This window comes from Anopheles stephensi, chromosome 2 (genome assembly GCF_013141755.1).
Source record: "Anopheles stephensi strain Indian chromosome 2, UCI_ANSTEP_V1.0, whole genome shotgun sequence".
NCBI lineage: Eukaryota > Metazoa > Arthropoda > Insecta > Diptera > Culicidae > Anopheles > Anopheles stephensi.
This window is the reverse complement of record NC_050202.1, coordinates 28,887,893-28,906,520: the sequence shown is the minus strand read 5'-3', so window position 1 is coordinate 28,906,520 and position 18,628 is coordinate 28,887,893. Positions and strand designations below refer to the sequence as shown.

Sequence of the window (18,628 nt, the reverse complement as noted above, 5' to 3'; positions counted from 1 at the left end):
CACGACCTCATCTGTTATCTAGTCATATGCGACTGAACAGTCTAAAAGCAATGGGAAAGATCCAGAAGATGGGATCATTTGCCCGGTGTCATTTCGTATCGATTAAAAACAATGGAACATATCCGCTGGTTGTCATATTAACTTAGTCCAAGACATAATGAGAGCCGTTTATTCACTTTTGAATAACTATTCCAACGGCAAAAAAACGGAAGGGATTTTAGTATTAAATTGTTACTGTGGATGAAATGTAGGTGAACTAAAATAATCCAAATCGTCGTACAACATATACGATACCCTGGCCATGCCTCTCACCAGCGACAGTCAAGTCGAATAATCATAGGACGAAGATGTTGTGTGTTTGGTGGGATCAGCTGGATGTTGTATATTATGAGCTCTCTCTCTCTCTCTCTCTCTCTTCTTTTGCCTTCTCCGCTTAAATACCTCTCAAGATCCTGCTTCTCATTTCTGGCTTGCTAATGATACGTAATGATACCACATAGTTGGATAGTCACTCCTCACGCTACGGAGGAACGGATCCGTGTGGGATTTGAACCCTGCCCTGCCGTATGAAGTTCATGAGCTACAACCAATCAAAAAGATACCAAGGGGAAGTTATTGGAAACAAATACGGCTGTATAACGTCGATCGATTCAAATAATGGGAATCCCTACCCTAACCGCCTAACGGCCTAGACATTGTACCTTAAGATTTCCATCTCTTCCGATCGATGCAACATAACCTACCTGGACAGCACTTATCCAATTACAGAAAAGTAAAAAAAAGGATATGTGATTCAGCTCACTTTATCCCACAAAACCTCACATGAAATCATAAGCATTGAAATAACTTACTTACTTACTTATCAGGTGCTACAACCGCTTTGCGGTCTAGGCCTGCTGCAACAATCCTCGATACCGTTCACGGTTTAGCGCAATCGTCGACCAATCCGTTATCTCTGCTCGTGTGGACGTCCTAAAAGGACTTTATGGGCTGGGTCGTCCGGTGTCATTCTCATGACGTGACCAGCCCACCGGAGCCTAGGCGAGTCTAATTCGCTGCGTCTAATGGTGAGATAATCGTACAGCTCGTAGAAATAACTTACAGCTACTTTAAGTATTATAAAGGCAACGTGGAAAACATTTTTTTCTGGGAATATAGAAACCATTGGAAGTGCTTGTTGCATTTTGTGGGCCTCAACACACAATCACACAACAGAGGATATGAAATCTTCCTCGAAAATGATTTTCCAACGCCAACCCCAATATCAGACTAACAATTTACTTCAAAGTAAGATTAATGTACAGTACGAGATGAAATCGTTTCTGGGTTTCCCCTTTTTCGATTCTACCCTTATCCTGCCAATATTAAAAAAGGCCTTATTGCTATATTTGAGGAGGCCTAAAGGCAACCAGTCTGCTTTACCGACCGACACCACGAGACCGTTGTGGATTAAAGTATGTTTCGGGATGGATTTTCACCAAAACATTTGCTCCACTCGAACAGTGATCTTGTGTAAGCACCCTGCTACGTGCCGATGATGGGGCGACAAAACAGACCGACGAGACATCGCGTCGGATTCATCCTTCTAACAGCACAGAAGACGGACTTTTGTTATGCTCCTTCGTCAAGGGGCTATGGGTTAGAAATGAAGAACACTTACCGGCAGACCATCTTAAACGGGAAAGCGAATGTAACCGACCCATCCACCAGCCACCGTTTCCGTTCGCTTGACTAAACTTCAATTATGATCGATTGGTCAGCGGCACATGAATCATTCCAAAACAGAACAAAAGTCGAGAAAAAATGATCACACACACACAAACGGTTCGGTGAGTGATGATGCAAAAATAGGAATACACTCCGAAGGAAGCACCAAACATCCAAAAACACGATCAGCGAAAGGATGGACAGTAGTAGTCGTGCTTGATTTGATTACGTGGTAATTTGATTTGACGATGAATAATGGCGTTGGAGAAAAGGATCGTTACTATGGTAACATTGCCCGGTGTTGGTATATGATTTTGATGCTTTTGCATTGGCCATCGAAGTAGGACAAAAAAAAAATTGGCAGCTGGGCGTAAAAGCATATTCAAGCGGGTATACAATCGTTTAATATTATTTCCCCGAAAATCGCTATGGTATTAAGGCGGGTGGTATAGTTACGGATATTTGGCCACTTAGCCATCATCAGAGCTAGAGTCCGTCGAATGAAACTGCGTGCTCGGGTTTCTGTCAGAACCATCCCTATTCAAACGCTAATGTATACGGTCGACCATCTGCAGCTACGTCCTCGGTCTGTTGACCGGCCCAAGCAAAAACGATTATGGGCGCAGCAGCGTTTCGGGATAATCGCAAATTCTTCGCACGTCGTCCAGTGGAAACGAGTGAACGAGCAAAAATTTATCTGGTGCTTTTTGTTTGTTTTTGTTTGCTTCTTTCGCCGTGATGTTGCCTGCATTGGACACATCGTAATATTACGTGAACGTGAACCTAGCCTTTAGGTCATCTAGAGTTGAGTTCGGCTCTGACCAAACATGGAAGCTGCGGTACTGGAGATAGAAAATCTGTCAGTAGCACATACCGTTTACGATCGATTATGCTGGTTTACGTGTGTAATTAATATGTTGAATGTCTAGGAGCGCTGGTGCAGTGTAGCATATTTTTCACGGCATTTGAGTTTGGGCGCTATTGCAAGAGCAGGTAAACGTTTTTCTGTAGATTATTTTCAATTTGATGATACCTTTTGATCTGGTTGTTTGAAATTAGCTATTGATTGAATATTTATTCTGCTGCTTTACAAATAATAACCCCTGGTTATATTTCCCGCTTATACTTCAGAATTATTACTTAGCCTTAGTCGCTCTAAAACTGACAGTTAAATTCCACAAAATAGAAATAACTTAAGACAATCATTAAGTGTATTCTAAGACATCGAAAGACTAGGTTCATAATGCAAACGTGGTGAGCCTGTAGATCCTTGGTGTGAAAGACTTCAACAATACTCAATTTTCCAAACGATCTCCTGGTCCAAAAGAGAACTCGTAGTCGAAAGGAGTCTTTCAAGATGCTTTATCTAATAAAGATCTTCGAGCTAAAAAATAACTTCGTTCGTTCATCAGGCCTTTCTAAGAAATTCCTACTCATAAAAACCTTCATGTACCTAACGACTATGTAGTCTAAACGAATCTGATCGTCCAGAGGGCTTTGTCGTATGTGAGATCTTATTGAGTATGGTCCAAAAGGATTCAAAAATCATGGTCAAAGTCGTTAGTGTAGAGTTAGAGAAAGTACATCTTACTGAGGCGAATTTTGTAACGTCGAAGACGACAAAGGCAGGCAGGATGCTGCAGTGGAGGAAGACGTAGACGGTTTGGTTTTGGATCCTTGTGAACCAGCCTTTGAGACGGACGGCACAGCGTTATGGGCACTACTATCCGTCAGGTTGTACATATCGTCCGGATCTTCCGGCTGTGCCTGGAAATGCTTCGAAGGTATGCGTGTCTGAGCAGGTGTCTCGGGTATATCGAGGATCGTTAACCAGGTAAGTGTAAGCCCTCTGGCTACATCACATATAGCCCACAGTTGAAGTCGACAAAAGCTTTTCAAAGTCTAGATCCTCCACCAGTAAACTAGAAGTTTGAAGTTGCTTTGGCCTTAGCTAGTGTTCCATATTCAATACTTAGACAAAACACACAATAGTATTACGATTTCAAGCACAAAAGCTTGTAATTCATTCTACTTTAATATATCATACAATGAATCTGTAGACAATTATTGGTGAATCAGCTGTAGACTTTCGTTAGCATCGGGCATTAGGTAGTTCCAAACGTAAGCATACAAAAACAAGGGACAGTTCAGTAACGGAGAAGCAATATCATTAATGAAAACATTGGGCAATGGCGGTTGTAGGATGTCTCCTTGGGATATTCTAGAGTTCTCCGAAAATTCCTACATTGAAAAGTAAAATTCTCAGAAGGAGGTTATGACCCGAAATTGAATACGACAGTCAGTAATATTATGAACACTGTCACACAGAATAAAATTCGCGCATGACACCCATTAGAGGTTAGTCAAGTCATGGGAATGTCATTGTCGCGATTGAGTCCATAGAGTATTTTAAGACCAGCCACATAATCAATGATAAAAAGACTTGAAAAACTTTAATGTTATTTTTCTAAAGCTTCAAACTGTATTAATCCATATTAATCACATACTCGAATGGTCCAGAACGATCGATAGCATCAATTCTTAAATGACCCTTTCATGGTAGTATCATGAAACGGACGATAAACTCGAATTAACCGATCAACCACAAGCGAAAAACAGCCAATAACTTACGAAATGGCACAGATTTTAATCGTGAGATGAACTTTGCTACTGAAATCAAAGATAATTTTTGCACAGAACATTAACACCCGTAATTTGCTTAATGGTATGATGATAACAGTGCAAACCATTTAGCGTTTCATGTAAACCCATTACAAATAATCTATTTACGATTCATTTATTTTATTGCTCGAATCATCCCACTCGACATGGTGCCGTTCCTTCGAGTTGCCGTCCTATTAACGTCTACCTACTGATTAACTAACCATTCCCAAGGCCAAAACGCCACAAAAAAGATAATAAAACCCAATGAATATCGAATACAGATTAGTTCAAACGCCCGCGAACAACCGTCTGACGGAGTTCCAGGACACGGAATTCAATAAGGACTGAATTACATTTTCACCGAAGCAAAACCAATGCCGCGGCTAAATAGCGAAAGTGTTACCACCATCGTGTTCGATCGTTCGGTAATTATTTATCACTTTCGCGGACGGTTCACCAAACGCACCGACAAAAACCCCCGGTACAAGAGGACCTTCACGCGCGAACCTCTGAACTTTCCTGAAGCATTTCGTGTCAGGCTTTGTTTCGCTTGCCTTTGGCATTCTTTCTTTGTTGAACGGCGTAACGACCAACAAAAAAAAGAGGGGGAAACGGTTAAATTGAATGAATTGTGCTTTCCCGGTGCTTATTAGCGTGGAAAACTCGCAGCGAAACGCAACCCGTGTTGGTGTTAACAGCATCATTCCACGAAGCGAGCGAGAAAAAAGGAGCAAATGTTGCTTAAGGGCATTCCCTTTTTTCCCGAAAGGTTGGCCAAGAAATGAGAATGAAAATGTGATTTTAATTATATTTGCTCGCCACCACCTCTGAAACCAAGCGTTTCATTACATCCAGACCGACCGAGTCGACACGCTGGCATTTCAAAACTTGCGCACGAAATGTTTAATATGAAAATTAAATGTGCAAGTCATATGGATAACTTGCTGCACGGCAGCAGACTCCCTTAGTTCCGGCCGTGCCCAAAAATTGACACAGACAATTTTATTAAAAAACTCCACCGTTCCAGAAACAGCTGACGGTCGCTGTCCAACGTGATGAAAAATGAGAATGGAAAATTGACCAACAACATTAACAAAAAAACGGCTGGAAAATTTCACGGCCTTCATTCCTTTATATTTCTGCACATGGGGTCAGTTTTCATCGTGCTGCATGATGGCAGCATGAAAATGAACACATAAAAAAAGTAAAATCGCCCGAATGAAAGTTATAAATTAGGATCTTCCTGTAGGGTTGCAGCGTGTGGCCAGCCCGTGCTGGGACTGAGCTTTTCGCCACAGCGGAAAAGTGCTAAGTGAGTATGACGGTAACGGTTATTGCACCACCACCACCACCACCAGCACCATCCACATACACACAGCAAACTAAGCTAGCCACGTCAGCACACTGCACACCTTTAATGATGTTGCATAATTTATCGTTTTCCAGGGCTAGCACCGTCACCGTGTACGATGCAGTTTCATTTTTTGGCTATTTTCTATTCTGTAGGAGCTTTTCTTTTTGCTTCACATCGAACGAGCTTTTGCTGTATTGGGTGAGCTTTTCGAATGATCCAAGTGAACCATGCCTTTATCGCTTTTTTCGTACGTTCTCCCATAAAAAAGGGCCTATAAATTGGAGTATCGTTGTGAGATGGAAAGGCATTTTATAGGCTTCTACTTCTGTATAGAAGAAGTATTAAATATTTAACAGAAAAAAGTTCGAAAACTGGAAAAAGTGTTTGAAACAGGTGTGGTTCAAGGACCAGTCAAATATCAGAATTGCTAAGGCAAGATAAAACACACTTTTGCATCACATTCACAACTAAGTAGCAAAACTTCAAAAATGTCCCTTGATGGTCTTAGAACCGTTTTCCTTTTACTTTTCTTCTAAGGCCGTATTACTTTAACCTAGACTACAAAACGAATAAAATCCACGGTGGAATGAAGACATTTTCTTGTCCAAACCCTCGAAGGTCTTCATACGGTAGAGGACTTGTTCAAATCTAATCCTTCCCCTTTTAGTGAGAACTGATTATCCAACTATGTGGTACCAATAAGTCTAGTAAGCCAGAAGCCGTTATGCCAAGAAGAGAGTGAGAGAGAGAGAGAGTTGGATAGTCAGTGCTCACTACGGTGTGATGGATCGAATGGGATTTGAACCCTGGTCTTGCCGTGTGAAGACTGGCATCGCTGTCGCCTCTACCACAGGGACATACCATTCAAGGAATGATGTTCATGATATTACATAAAGTCTCCAGAACTTCTTCTTCAAAGTTCTTCAAAATTGTTGAGTAAAGCACTATTTCAAATAGACTGACTCACTTGTCATGCGCTACAACTCCTTCGTCGTCCTGGTCTGCTGCAAAAATGCCCCAGCCCACCGGAGCCCATAGAGCTTAATTCACTAGACAATGGTGAGATCACCGTATTTTGCGTATAGCTTGTCGTTGAAGCGAATGCTTCATAATCCTTCTACACATACGGAACTCAACAATCCTTCTGAGCATTTTCCTCTCGAGGCTGAAAAGGAGTTTCTCCAGTTTTGGACAGAGTCCATGTCTCAGAGGCGAAAGTGAGTACTGGGACTATAAATGATCTGCACAGTCCCAACTTTGTCTTTCGCGACAGGTGAGAGAAGTTTCCACATGCTGTATAAAGACCGGTTAGCAATCACCACTCTTGTGCGTTTTTCAACGTCAATACTGTTGTCGGTGCTAACTTTTGCCCTCAGATAGGCAATGTTTTGAACGACTTCAAAGGGGCGGTATATGGGTGTATCACCCCTGCGTAAATCAGGAGGGCCGCTGATGGTTTGGCTTTGCTTCTCGTTAATCTTTATCCTGATGTTATGTGCAGTTTCCTGGATTTTTTCTTAAGCGTCTGCTTCAAAGGAGAACTTCAACCCAATGATGTATGTGTCATAAGCTTTTACCAGGATCTGGATTGACTGGCTTTCTGGTGGCTAAGGCGACAGCTGTGCCGGTCTTCACACGACAGGACCGGGGTTCAAATCCCATCAGAGACCGCAGGGAACCTTGCTGTGGGTAAAATTAAGTCACAGAGTGCTAGAAGTGGCAAGCAAGCCGAGACAATTCGAGGTTGTAGTGCCAAGAAAGAAATGGTCCTCGAAGTTTCTTCTTTGGAGTCACGGATGGCTCTCGCCAGTGCCAGATTGAAAAGAAGGCAAGCAAGCCCATTTTCCTGGCGCAGATCCTTGATGGTCGCAAAAGACTCTGAGAATTTTTTATCTGAAATATTGGTAGTTTTTGCTTCTACTACTACTTTTTGATAAAGACTTTTTTAGTTTTTAAATTAATTTATCCTATTTTGCTATTTTTTGTAGCTTAACTAAGGCTCCGTAGTGTTTATAATGCATATATCATTTGCCTACTTAATGAAGTACTGGGCGCCTCCAGATGTGTATAGACGTATCTCATATGAAATTTATCTTTGGCCCTAAAGATACTGAGAAACAAACGAAATAAACATGTTGACCAATCATATGAAACACTGAGGGCTACTGTTTTACAAAAATATATTTTACAACAAACGCAATAGAGATTTTCCCTTTGTCCGATTAAAGTATATGTCCTAATGTTCTACACGCTAACTGGTAAAGCATACCTACCAGCATACATGGAGTTGTCCTCCGAATCGTCCAAAATCGAAACAGGACACCGGTAATGCTAACAAACAGCGTGAGTGCTTTCTAGCCAGAAAAAAATAGTCCTTCACCATGTTTTGAGGATGACCATTGAATGGCCCCCCGATCCCCGGAATCCACCGCCCATAAAGGCAAGTACGCACAGGAATGGCGGATGTTTACCGTGGCAAATATTTACTCAACTGGAAGGCATGAAGCATTTCGCCCGAATCGAACACGTAGCCTTCCCGGTAGATGGTTTGACTGGACAGATTTGTTTGATAAGAGGTTCGAGAGAGCGAGAGCGAGAGAGAGAGAGGGAGCGTGAGAAATAAGCGATGTACCGGGATTGAGCCCTTGTTAGGATTTTTCGGACGTCAAAGCCCTTAACCAACGGCACACTCAAAAGACGAATCTCGAGTGGACCAATGTTCAACCTCAGAGCTGGGATGATTTTTTTTTCATCGCGATATTGGACTGTGAATTCACGATAGGAACAAAGCAGAGCGGATTTTTTGCTGCTCTATCGCAAAACCAATATCCAAAGCATAATCCGGGAACGGTCTCTGTAGGGGAATCTAGTTGTTTTAATCTTTTTTTCTCTCTCCCCACGACACAGACAAAACCCAATCGTACGTGTTATAATCGGTGGTATAATCTCGCTTTACGGACGAATGTTTCAGCTGCCCAGCTGGGTCCACTCCAGCGTTCCTTAAGCCCCTTTCCGGATCGTATATCACTATTCGCGACGCGGAATATTACTGCAGTGCTCATTATTGCTGATCCATTGCTGGAGGCAGAAAAGCCAGACAGCGGAAGTCCGGTGGAAAGTAAATAGTACCCAAGCGGCAACAACAACAACATAAAAACGAATCTGGTTCTCTAGTTCGCCGCGAGCAATGGACACAAAATGGAGAAGCTCGTTGATAGAAAAAAGCAATTTCCGACTTGCGTTTCGCCGATTCATGGTTTTATTCCGTCCGGTTGCACGCCAAGCGGTGCTGCAGATTCTCCGAGCTGATCCAAACCGAGCATCAGATGACTTTACAGTATTTTTTAACAAGGAAACAAACGATCAATCAACTCATCAGGAGCTCGTACCACTGTGCTTGTGTCACTGCGATGGAAGGTATGATTTTCCTCCCAACCTTCCGGTGATTTAGCTGAAGGCGAGCTACGGAGGAAAAGCGTCACTGCAGCCGGGCGCCCGAGTATCAGTGCGTGTAGTGCAGCCAACTGATGGGATGCGGTTTGGCTTACGCGCAGCAGCAGTTCTAGCGCCCAAACAAACCGCAACAAATAGTCGGTGTTGGTGCGGTTTTGTTACGAACAGCCAATGACGCACGCGAAGCTCAATTAATATCTCCACAACGGGGTTTCTTCCCCACATCGGTAAACAGGCCAGTTCGAGAATTGAGGAGGCGAATCGAAGAGAAAAGAAAAACTCCAAACTCCAAACTCACTGTAACCAACCCTGTGCAATGCGTAAGGCATGTGTGGCATTATTGGTTTTATTGCGGAGAAAAGTTGTTACCTTGGGCTGTCTGTTTCGTTTATGTTCCATTTATATCTCTGCCGCTGGTGGGGGACTCTGCCATTGATTGTGAATTCTTCTGAATCCTTCGAGAGCTTCGAGAACTGTCTAAACTGTATTATTAGACAGTTGGCAAAATCCTGACAGTGCCATTACTTTGGTTCGTTAAAGACGAAATTGATTTTTCTTTTGCCTTTCCGTTCGAGCTTTTGAGGGTTTGTTGGGCTCGGTACGAACAGACAAGAAAAGCCAAAAATAGTACAAGTCAAAAAGCTATCTTGCAGTGGTGTCTACGGCGTGTGAGTGTGACACCGTGACAACCTGGAGTAAATACCCCGCCATGGAGGCATATTTCGTGCCCTGCTTCCACCTACACTGGTGACAGGTGGTGACTAACCTAGCCAAACCGAGGAAAATAAAGGCAACCGTGCACTATGGCTTGTTGGCTTACCGTTTTTAGTAGCGCTCGGGGATTTTAATGGAAACATAAAGCCTTTCTTCCCACATAAACATGGACGGTCCTATCGAGATCCATCAACCATCAACCAGCACTCTTCTATGCTGGGGCACAACCAGGAAGGGACAGGAAGGCAGCCACTGCAGGGGACACTATTATGGCAGACCGAAATGTGTCCACGAGGATGTGTAACCCTTAGCCGGGATCTTCCATCATCTACCGAGGTAATAGACACGACGCGGGTCAGGATCATGACGACCGCTGATGATGATGATGGCTATGACGGTTGTTTGGACAAGGTGGCCTCCGAAAAGCGTTTTACTATCCCTCCTTTTTCCTCTCCTTTACTTCTCTTATCCTCCACTAAACTCGAACCCAGCATAACCTATAGAGGAGGATGCAAATGAGACGCGTCAGTGACAGCTTTGTCGCACAACCTTTTCATCAGCTCAGGGGTCCGACTTTGAAGGGTTTTGGGTTTTTCGAGGGGAGATTTTCCGCTGATGGATCGAAGTCAAGGTTTTTGTGGGGTTTTTGGGCCAGGGTTTTTCGATGTCTCGAGTGGATGCGGAAGAAGGAGGATATAATTGTGGAGATCTCGCTTGAAAGTACGGGGTAAAGGAAGCCAATTTGAATGTTCAATGAGGTTGCGGTTAGCTTGCGAGTAGGATTTGTACTGCGTTACGGGGTTTTCGCCTTTAAATTCGTCGGAACAGAGGAGCATTTTAGGAAAAATGCTATATTATTTAAAGTCCTTAAAACAACTTCGATAAAATATTTTTTATCAAGAAACTCAACAGGGTTCTCGCAACCGAATCAACCACGTTTGTCACAAACTTTTCATTAAAACGCTAAACGCGTGTCAATCAATAGAAATTCCGCTTAATCGTGCCGTAATCAATGTACACACTCTTAAGGTGCACACGATCGGTGGCATAATTTATTCATCGTTTGATTTTCCTTCCCGAGGAAACCTCATCAAAGCTCAGACCAGCCAGCCATCCCATCAGGAAGCTTGAGCTAGCGGAAGGAAAGCAATTGATTGTGCCAGTGATTTATGCGGAAAATGTGAACGGCCCATTCAGCGACCGTTTCGTGCGAGCAACACAATATTTATTTCAATTGTGAAAAACGGTTCGAGTCGAGCGACGCCAACGCGCTTTGCTGGTATTTCATGAATGAAGAATCAATTCTGCTCAACGAGGGGAGAGGGGGGGGAGGGGGGGGAGGACCAGCATTCTTGGAACAATTCTGGCATGCCGGGCGTGGTGTGTTGACGGTATGTCTGGTGAAGAAAAACTGGGTGGCCGTCGCGGTGCAATGTCCTTTTCTCATAGGACCAGCCTACGCACAGATCGTCTACGCCTGTCCTTGGACTGTGCCGCGCGTGGCAGAGCAGTCTTGTACGTTCAATTTCTTTAAAGGTCAAAAAGTTGCCTGGTTTAGCTCCGGCTACTTGCAGATGGTTGACGTTGTTAGGCTTTTTTAAACCTTTTTATCACCTCATTGAAATGGATACACACACACCGCCATGATGGCGTCTGTTTGTACTTCAAAATGTTGTCAGCGCTACACCGATCCTTTCCATTAAGAATAACTTCTTTTTTTTGTGTCAGACTAATATTTGAGAGAGTATTATGTACCATCAGGCTATCAAGAACTTTCAGTACTCGAAACAAAAGTTGCTGCTTTTACGATTAATCGGAATAAACACGGCATATCGAGAACACAAGGGATGCGCATTGAAACAAGTGCCGACACATTCCACCATCCATAACTTTCAAACGCAGAATTCTTACAAATGTGTAATGCCACTTTAAATTAAAGCTCTCGCCTTTCTGGAAGGAAACTCTTTCGGTGTTTGCCTGCCAGTCGGCAACGAAACGCATGCCGGTAATGTACACCAGTGGCGCAAAAGGTTTTCTCATCGTTATGGGTCGAAACTTTCAGTGTGCCGGTGTGAGCTGTGCTGTGCTGTTGCGGTAAGCGGTAAGCGAGTAAAGTAAATAAAAATGTGTTCATTTACGGTTCGGTTGCGAATGCCACGTGTTGTTGTAGGGGAAGAAATTTTTCCGGCTGCATGGTACCGAGTTTTTCGTGGTTGAAGGAGACGTGCACAAAAAAAAAACGAAATATTCCAATGGGATAACATTTTACGAGCTTTTTGCTGTTTTTAGGAAAACAGTTCCAGAAATACGGCGAAATAAGTACGAAACACTTTAGATGATTGATGTGTTACATAGATTGATGCTGAATTACGGCGGGTTTATTTGTATATTTATATTTTTTTATATGGTGAGTGTGAGTTAATGCTCTACTCAAGACACAAGCTCCAGTGATCAAAGGGCTAGTGAAGTTTTAAAAATATTAAACGTTGAGGTACAGGGTTCCATGGTTCCATGGTTTGGGGCGGTCCGGTTGCCGAGGCGATAACGGCGCCGGTCTTCACACGGCAGGACCGGGGTTCAAATCCCATCCAGACCCGCCTACCCGTACGCAGGGTTGACTTCTTTGCTACGGGTATAATCAAGTCACAGAAAATCAAAAAATGGCAGGCCGAGACCTCTCGCTGTTGTAGTGTCAAGGGAGAAGAAGAATTCCATGGTTTTTGGCAGTGCGCCAAATATTTAAGGTTTTGTTCCTATGTTTTATTTTATGTTAAAATACCCGGGCATTTTAGTTATTTCTTCACATCTTTTCTAGGTTTTCCAAATATTTTTGAATATAAAAAAACATATGTTAAATAGCTATGTTCTTTTTAGTAACTAAATTTAGTTCTTCCTTTTGTTCCTTTTGTAAAAAAAAATCTTCTTTGATATTTTTTTGAAAATTTATTTCACAAACAAAATTTTTCAGAAAACAGAGAATAAAAATTATATTCAAAAATATGCAAAAATAATAGACAAATCTCTACTCAATTAATGATTTATTTTAAAAAGAAACAAATCAAACATTTTTTCCAGCAATTTCAAAAGTTGGACCTTTGGGCAAAAAGTTTGTCACCCAAACAAAATTGTATATGTAAACCTTAAAAACCAAAATGCTCAAAATTATTCGTGAAAACGTTAAAAAAAAAACCGTAAAACCCTGTAGTGCTTCTTATTTTTGCCTTAAATGTGTGTCATGTTCTACCGGCCGTATTGGACTTTGGACAGATTTCACGTCATTATGAAGCAGTCCTGCTGTTGTGATAAATCAAATCAAAGTGGTATCAAAGTGTTTGAATTTAGTAGTATCTTATCAGAATTTAAACATTTTCACATTTAGTTCTTCGGTCCTTGTCTGATGTTGAATCTGAATTTCAACATAAATATATTAATTAACAAGAAATCTTTCTAGATAGATAGACAACATTTATGTTAATAAAATAGAACAAATGTTTTTCATTAGTTAAACTATGAGTAAACATGATTACTATTTTTTTATCTTTATCAAAGTAATAAAAAAATCATTAGGATAAAAAACACAGTTAAGGGTTAATGCAACTGAATAAGTATTAGATTTAAATAGTCTTTTTGAAGTTCACAACATCAAAACATTTCCTCTTTATTATGTTAAGCTTCTTTTCCGCTAATGGGTCATCCCAGATAACTTTACCCAGGCACAGGAAACAAAAGAACGCTAAATAATTTGCAAATACGAGTACTCTTGTCTCATATTTTGAATAGTGTACGCCCGCCTCCGAATAATAAAGTCTAATAAAGGGGGCGGCCACCTTGAGCCATACAGCTCAAGCAAACAAATCTTGTCCTTCCATCCTTCGTGCGCAAGAAGTGCTTGAGATGCAGCACCATCCCTTGGCACGTTCACTTTCCCTTAATGCCACCACACACAACCTTCCGGCCCAAGTGCCGGAGTACTCCTCGACCGCGCTCAGAAAAGCGGGTCAGTAAAGCTTCCGACGCGAGAAGAAAAGATTATTTCCTTCCACAAGCACTAAATTCCTTCCGCGGACGCTCGTACTCCGGATCGTGTCATTGAAACTGAGGAGCGAGACGCGAGATGACGACGACGGTAGAATGCATAATGGGGACGCAGCACAGCAAATTGCAGCGTATCCTTCATACACAGCACAGCGAAGGTGTTCTCATTTTAGCGTGCTATCAACTGCAATCTGTTTGGGGCTGGTTCGGTCTAACGAAGGACTCTTGCCCCTATTGTTTTCTTACCTTGTATGGCTTTTTGTTGTCCTCCTCCATGGTTTCCGGGTGATGCGAGCGTTGCGCGATATGTGTGAGTGCGTGTGTATGGGTGCGTGCGTGCAGCAACGGCGTCGGTAAGACGATGAACAAGTGCGGCCTGGCACTGTATGCGGCAGAAAGTTATTCTTTATATCACAGACAGACGACAGTGCAGCGTGCACTTTGTTACAATTTGATCACCACACAAATGGGAACACACACACACGCAGCCGTCAATAGCAGACGGAATGAAACTTGCCCGCTGGTAGCGAAAACTTCACGCAAAAACACCACAAACAGAAGCAAAACCAGCGCACCTCTTTTTTGACAGCTGGCTGGCTGGCTGCAAACAACAAACACGACCGCGCGAACTGAATACGCTGTGAGCAATGCGAGATAAAAACCGCGTGAGTTGCATGATTCGTCGCGAGGGCTCCACCTTTTGGGTGAGAGAGCAATAACGCGTTGCGAATGGGAGAGCAATTCTTCTTGCGTGAGAAACTCATCGGCTGCTCTCGCGGAGTTGTTGTTTGCAAACAATTGCATACCCATGTAGCCAGTTGCCATGCGAATCAGCTTGTGGAAATTATCTATCGCTGAGTCGAGAATTGTTTTTAGAATCAATTGAACTAGAGTTTTGGTAGATTAAAAAATACTTGACAAACAGTTGTGTATTTTTATGTATTTTAACCCAGCAATTCCTCAACAATTTTGCTTTACTTACATATCCGGCGCTCAACAGCTTAACGGCCTAAGCGCTATGGGCAATTAGCTGCAGCAGTCGTCTTGTGAGTTCGATAACGAACCGTTGTTGAACCGACCACGCGAAGGAATGGTCGATTCGGGAACCCTTCGCGCAGATTCCTTTTCCTTTGTTAGAATCGCCTTTGTTAGAATCGGACGGTTAACCTTTTTTCCTGGATAACCAGGAGCAGTTTTTAACGCCGGAACGGGAAAGACCAGTTTTAGCGGTCAAGCGGGTCAAGCCTTTTTCCTGGATGATCAGGAAAAGTATTTAACCGTGGACCGAAGCTGGCTAGTTTCGCCTAATTCTTTCGACGGAGTGCGGAAACACTAAAGAAGTGCGGGACCAACGTCCGTAGGGAAGTCAAAGATGAAACTTTCCCGGATCTGTAAAAGAAACCCTACTGATGAAACGCACAAGCTTCTCCGTTCAGATTTGAATTACAAAGTCAAATTACATCGATCTTCCTCATCCTAACGCCTAGGTATGCCGATACGTTTGATCCTTGCCGATCCGTCGGCTAGTGTAGGAGGTCTGTTAATGTCGTCATAAGCGTAGCATTACATTACGATGCCGACGCAATTGCAGCTAACGTTACCCTGTCGTTTTATGACCATGTGCTGGAGATGTTGTTCATGCCTCTTCCTTACCTCGATGACATAATTCTTGGATCTTCTAGCTCTTCCGAGATTTTTAATAACGCACCATACTTTCGTTTTCTCATAGTAGAAGGTCGCCATCTGTGAGATAGGTTTTTCTGTAAGATAATATCCGTCTGCAAGGTTTTATTCCAAAGTGAAAGATACTTAAATATTTAAAGTTGTTTATCTAAACTTCGCATGACGTTTCCTTTACCCTTGAGGACAATCTGGGTCGTCCGGTGTTATTGTCATGTTCTAACCAATATTCAGTTCATTGTACACATCATAACAGTGGTCATTGTAATGGGTCCATCTGTTGGCTAATTACAGAAATTCCTCGAAATCGCGAAACTGAAATATTGAAACACAACATTTGGCTCTAAAAAGATTTTATACGCTGGATCGTACGGTGCCATTCGCATGACATGAATAACCCACCGGAACCTAACGAGTATCACCATTATAGCGACTGCTCCATTGTTCTTCTAGACATTCGGGGTCGAAAAATTGGTATAGGCATCATCCTATTGCATGTTAAAAGATGTCAATTTTGGACAAAGTCCATGTCTTAAAGCTCTTGTTTGTATTCCAACTTCAAATGTTCTATTCTGTTCCACCTTTGTTCGTTAAAACAATTATTTTGGGAAGATAAATTTCCTCATACTGTTGTTTCTATTGACAGCACGATCGCAGGGTTGACTTCTTAATAGTCAACCCGATTAATTACATCGGTTGTTATATCTTTTTAATAGTTGCTGCCACAAAAGAAGCCTCAAACAAATGATGTATATAATGACTTTCTGAAGATAACTCAAAAAATCATCCCCCAACATGAAGTCTTGGATAATTCATTCTGCTGGTTATTTCTAATCAAATCAGAATCAGAAACGCCTTTTAACATCAAATTTAAACCATTTTTGCCCACTTGGACAGCTTCTGACCATGTCTCTCTCTCTCTCGATTTTAAATGAGCATCATCACGATGAGAAAACAGTTCACGATAGTGAGAAGGACCGTGAGCTAACCGCCGGAGTGAGAGCGAGTGAGAGTGCGAGAAAGTGTGAGAAACTCTTACTTCTCCTTCACTTTTTCCAACATACCCCGGGTGAAAAGCTTCTTTCAACACGTGCCGATGCAGTTTTTCGCGTGCACCCTCTCGCTTCCCGACAATTGAATCGTATAGGAATAAAAAAGCGTTCCATTCCCGTCCGGTACAACCAGCTCGCAATGGAGCGCATAAGCGGTCACCGTTTTATGACCATTTGCGGAAAACTGTGCCATTTTCTGATGCGATGAACAAATCGCACCGTGTGAAGGACAACTTCACATACTTACCTTCTGTGGAGAGGATATAATGTCAGCGCTGGGTAAAGTGCACGCAAGCAACCTTGGTCGTAGTGAGAAGTGTCGGCGGTGCATACGGTCGGTTGCTGCTGCAAGTGATCGCTAAAGGAGCTGATAGACAGACAGCATTCAGATGGAATGAGCTTTATTGGAGTGCCATTTTTATTAGATTTCATTCAGATACAAAAGATTATACTAAATTAAACATAATTTTTGTGAAGAAAAACTTATCTCATTAAACATCTCGAACGTGATGCCGTTCGGTTGTCATAGCTGCCATTCAAATGACTTCGCAATTTTGCTTAGGATAAGTGGCAATCAAATAAAACTTTTCATCGATTCAACATACTTAAGCCAACTAGAGTGCTTAGGTGCAGAAACTTTGCTTCTATATCAGATACATAAGGTTGTTGCAATAAGAAAAAGTAGTACAATGTCTCGGGCTTACTCGCAAGAAGGAATGTGTGGGACCAGATTCCCAGACGGATCCTCACGTTGCATAAAGTTGTGGCAGGACGTGCTCAAAGCGCAACTTCAGCCATGACCATCGTATCGGGTATAGGACACACACACGAACGAACAAAGTCCATCCAGACTGCACAGATTGCTCAATGAACCATATTCGGTGGCGTCTGCAACGGTCCTCGCGATGCTCATCATCGCGCCCGGACGGTACATAAGCAGGCGCGCACACACACAAAAAAAGGTTACGCGAGTTCATAGTTCCACTTCACCACCATTTTGGACGGGGTTCTGATGAGCCGGAGCATCGGCAGATCGGAGCGTAAATTAAATTAAGCGTTCGGGTTTGCGATGGAATGGGCAAATCACACGACCCACGTCTAGAAAGTTTGTCTTGTCCGTTTGTCAGCGTTGGCGAGAACAAAAGAGTGTCCTTATTTCAACCTCCCGCGACACGAGATGAGTTGTGAAGGTCCTGGTTGTGGTGCACCACCAAGATTCGGATGGGTAAAAGTACTAAGGGAGGAAGAATCCAATCGACTTTGATCTTGGTTGATTTGGTTTTTGAACTAGTTTGGAGGTTGGATGGTACAACATTTTGGCATTTGATGTTGTGTTGGGACGTGGAAGTAATGTAGTTTCAACAGCTTTCAGCTGGATGCAGAAGATGGTCTGTGGATGCAAGTACAAACATTTTACTTTCAAAACCCACCCACCAGAACGGGATTCACCTCCCCCACCCATTAAATCCTTACCACGTTTGCTGGGTGTATGTGTGAGGATTCCCGGCCAACTGGATAGCATTTGCATAAAATATGCTCTGATTTATCATTTGACCTTCTGCCGGGCCGTTCTTCCACCCTCGGTACGAAAGGAAATGTTCGCATTGAATTGATGCAGCTGGGCTCAAGCTTCACGCTTCACACGGAAAAGTCGAACGGAATAGAATTATTATGCCGGGCTGAGATGGTGGCACGATGAATGATGCTGGTGTTGCTGTGAATGGTACGGAAAATTTGCCCCCTTCCCCTTCTCGCCACTTAATATTTGCCAAGCACCGTGAAAAGCCTTTTCAATTTATGTGCTATTGGCAGCTTCGATCGATTCGATTGAATGATGGTTTGAATAAGAGAGCGAGAAAAAAGTGTTTTTTTTTTTGGCGGAGGATATAATTTGATAGCATATTGTACTATTTTTTGGGTTAAATTTTATAAGTAAGCATAATAATTGAAATTTTGGTGGGAAATATCG

The 18,628-nt window shown here is 42.6% G+C and overlaps 1 protein-coding gene across 1 annotated transcript in view; it reads right to left on the bottom strand.

Moving 5' to 3' along the window:
- Positions 1-14,576, bottom strand: part of LOC118506096 (DNA fragmentation factor subunit alpha-like) — a 33,205-nt gene extending 18,629 nt beyond the window's left edge. The window contains exon 1 of the mRNA XM_036042780.1: positions 14,174-14,576. Coding sequence (XP_035898673.1) covers positions 14,174-14,203 — 30 coding nt within the window. The 5' untranslated portion in view covers positions 14,204-14,576. The remainder of the gene's footprint in view (positions 1-14,173) is intronic.
- Positions 14,577-18,628: the final 4,052 nt, after the last annotated feature.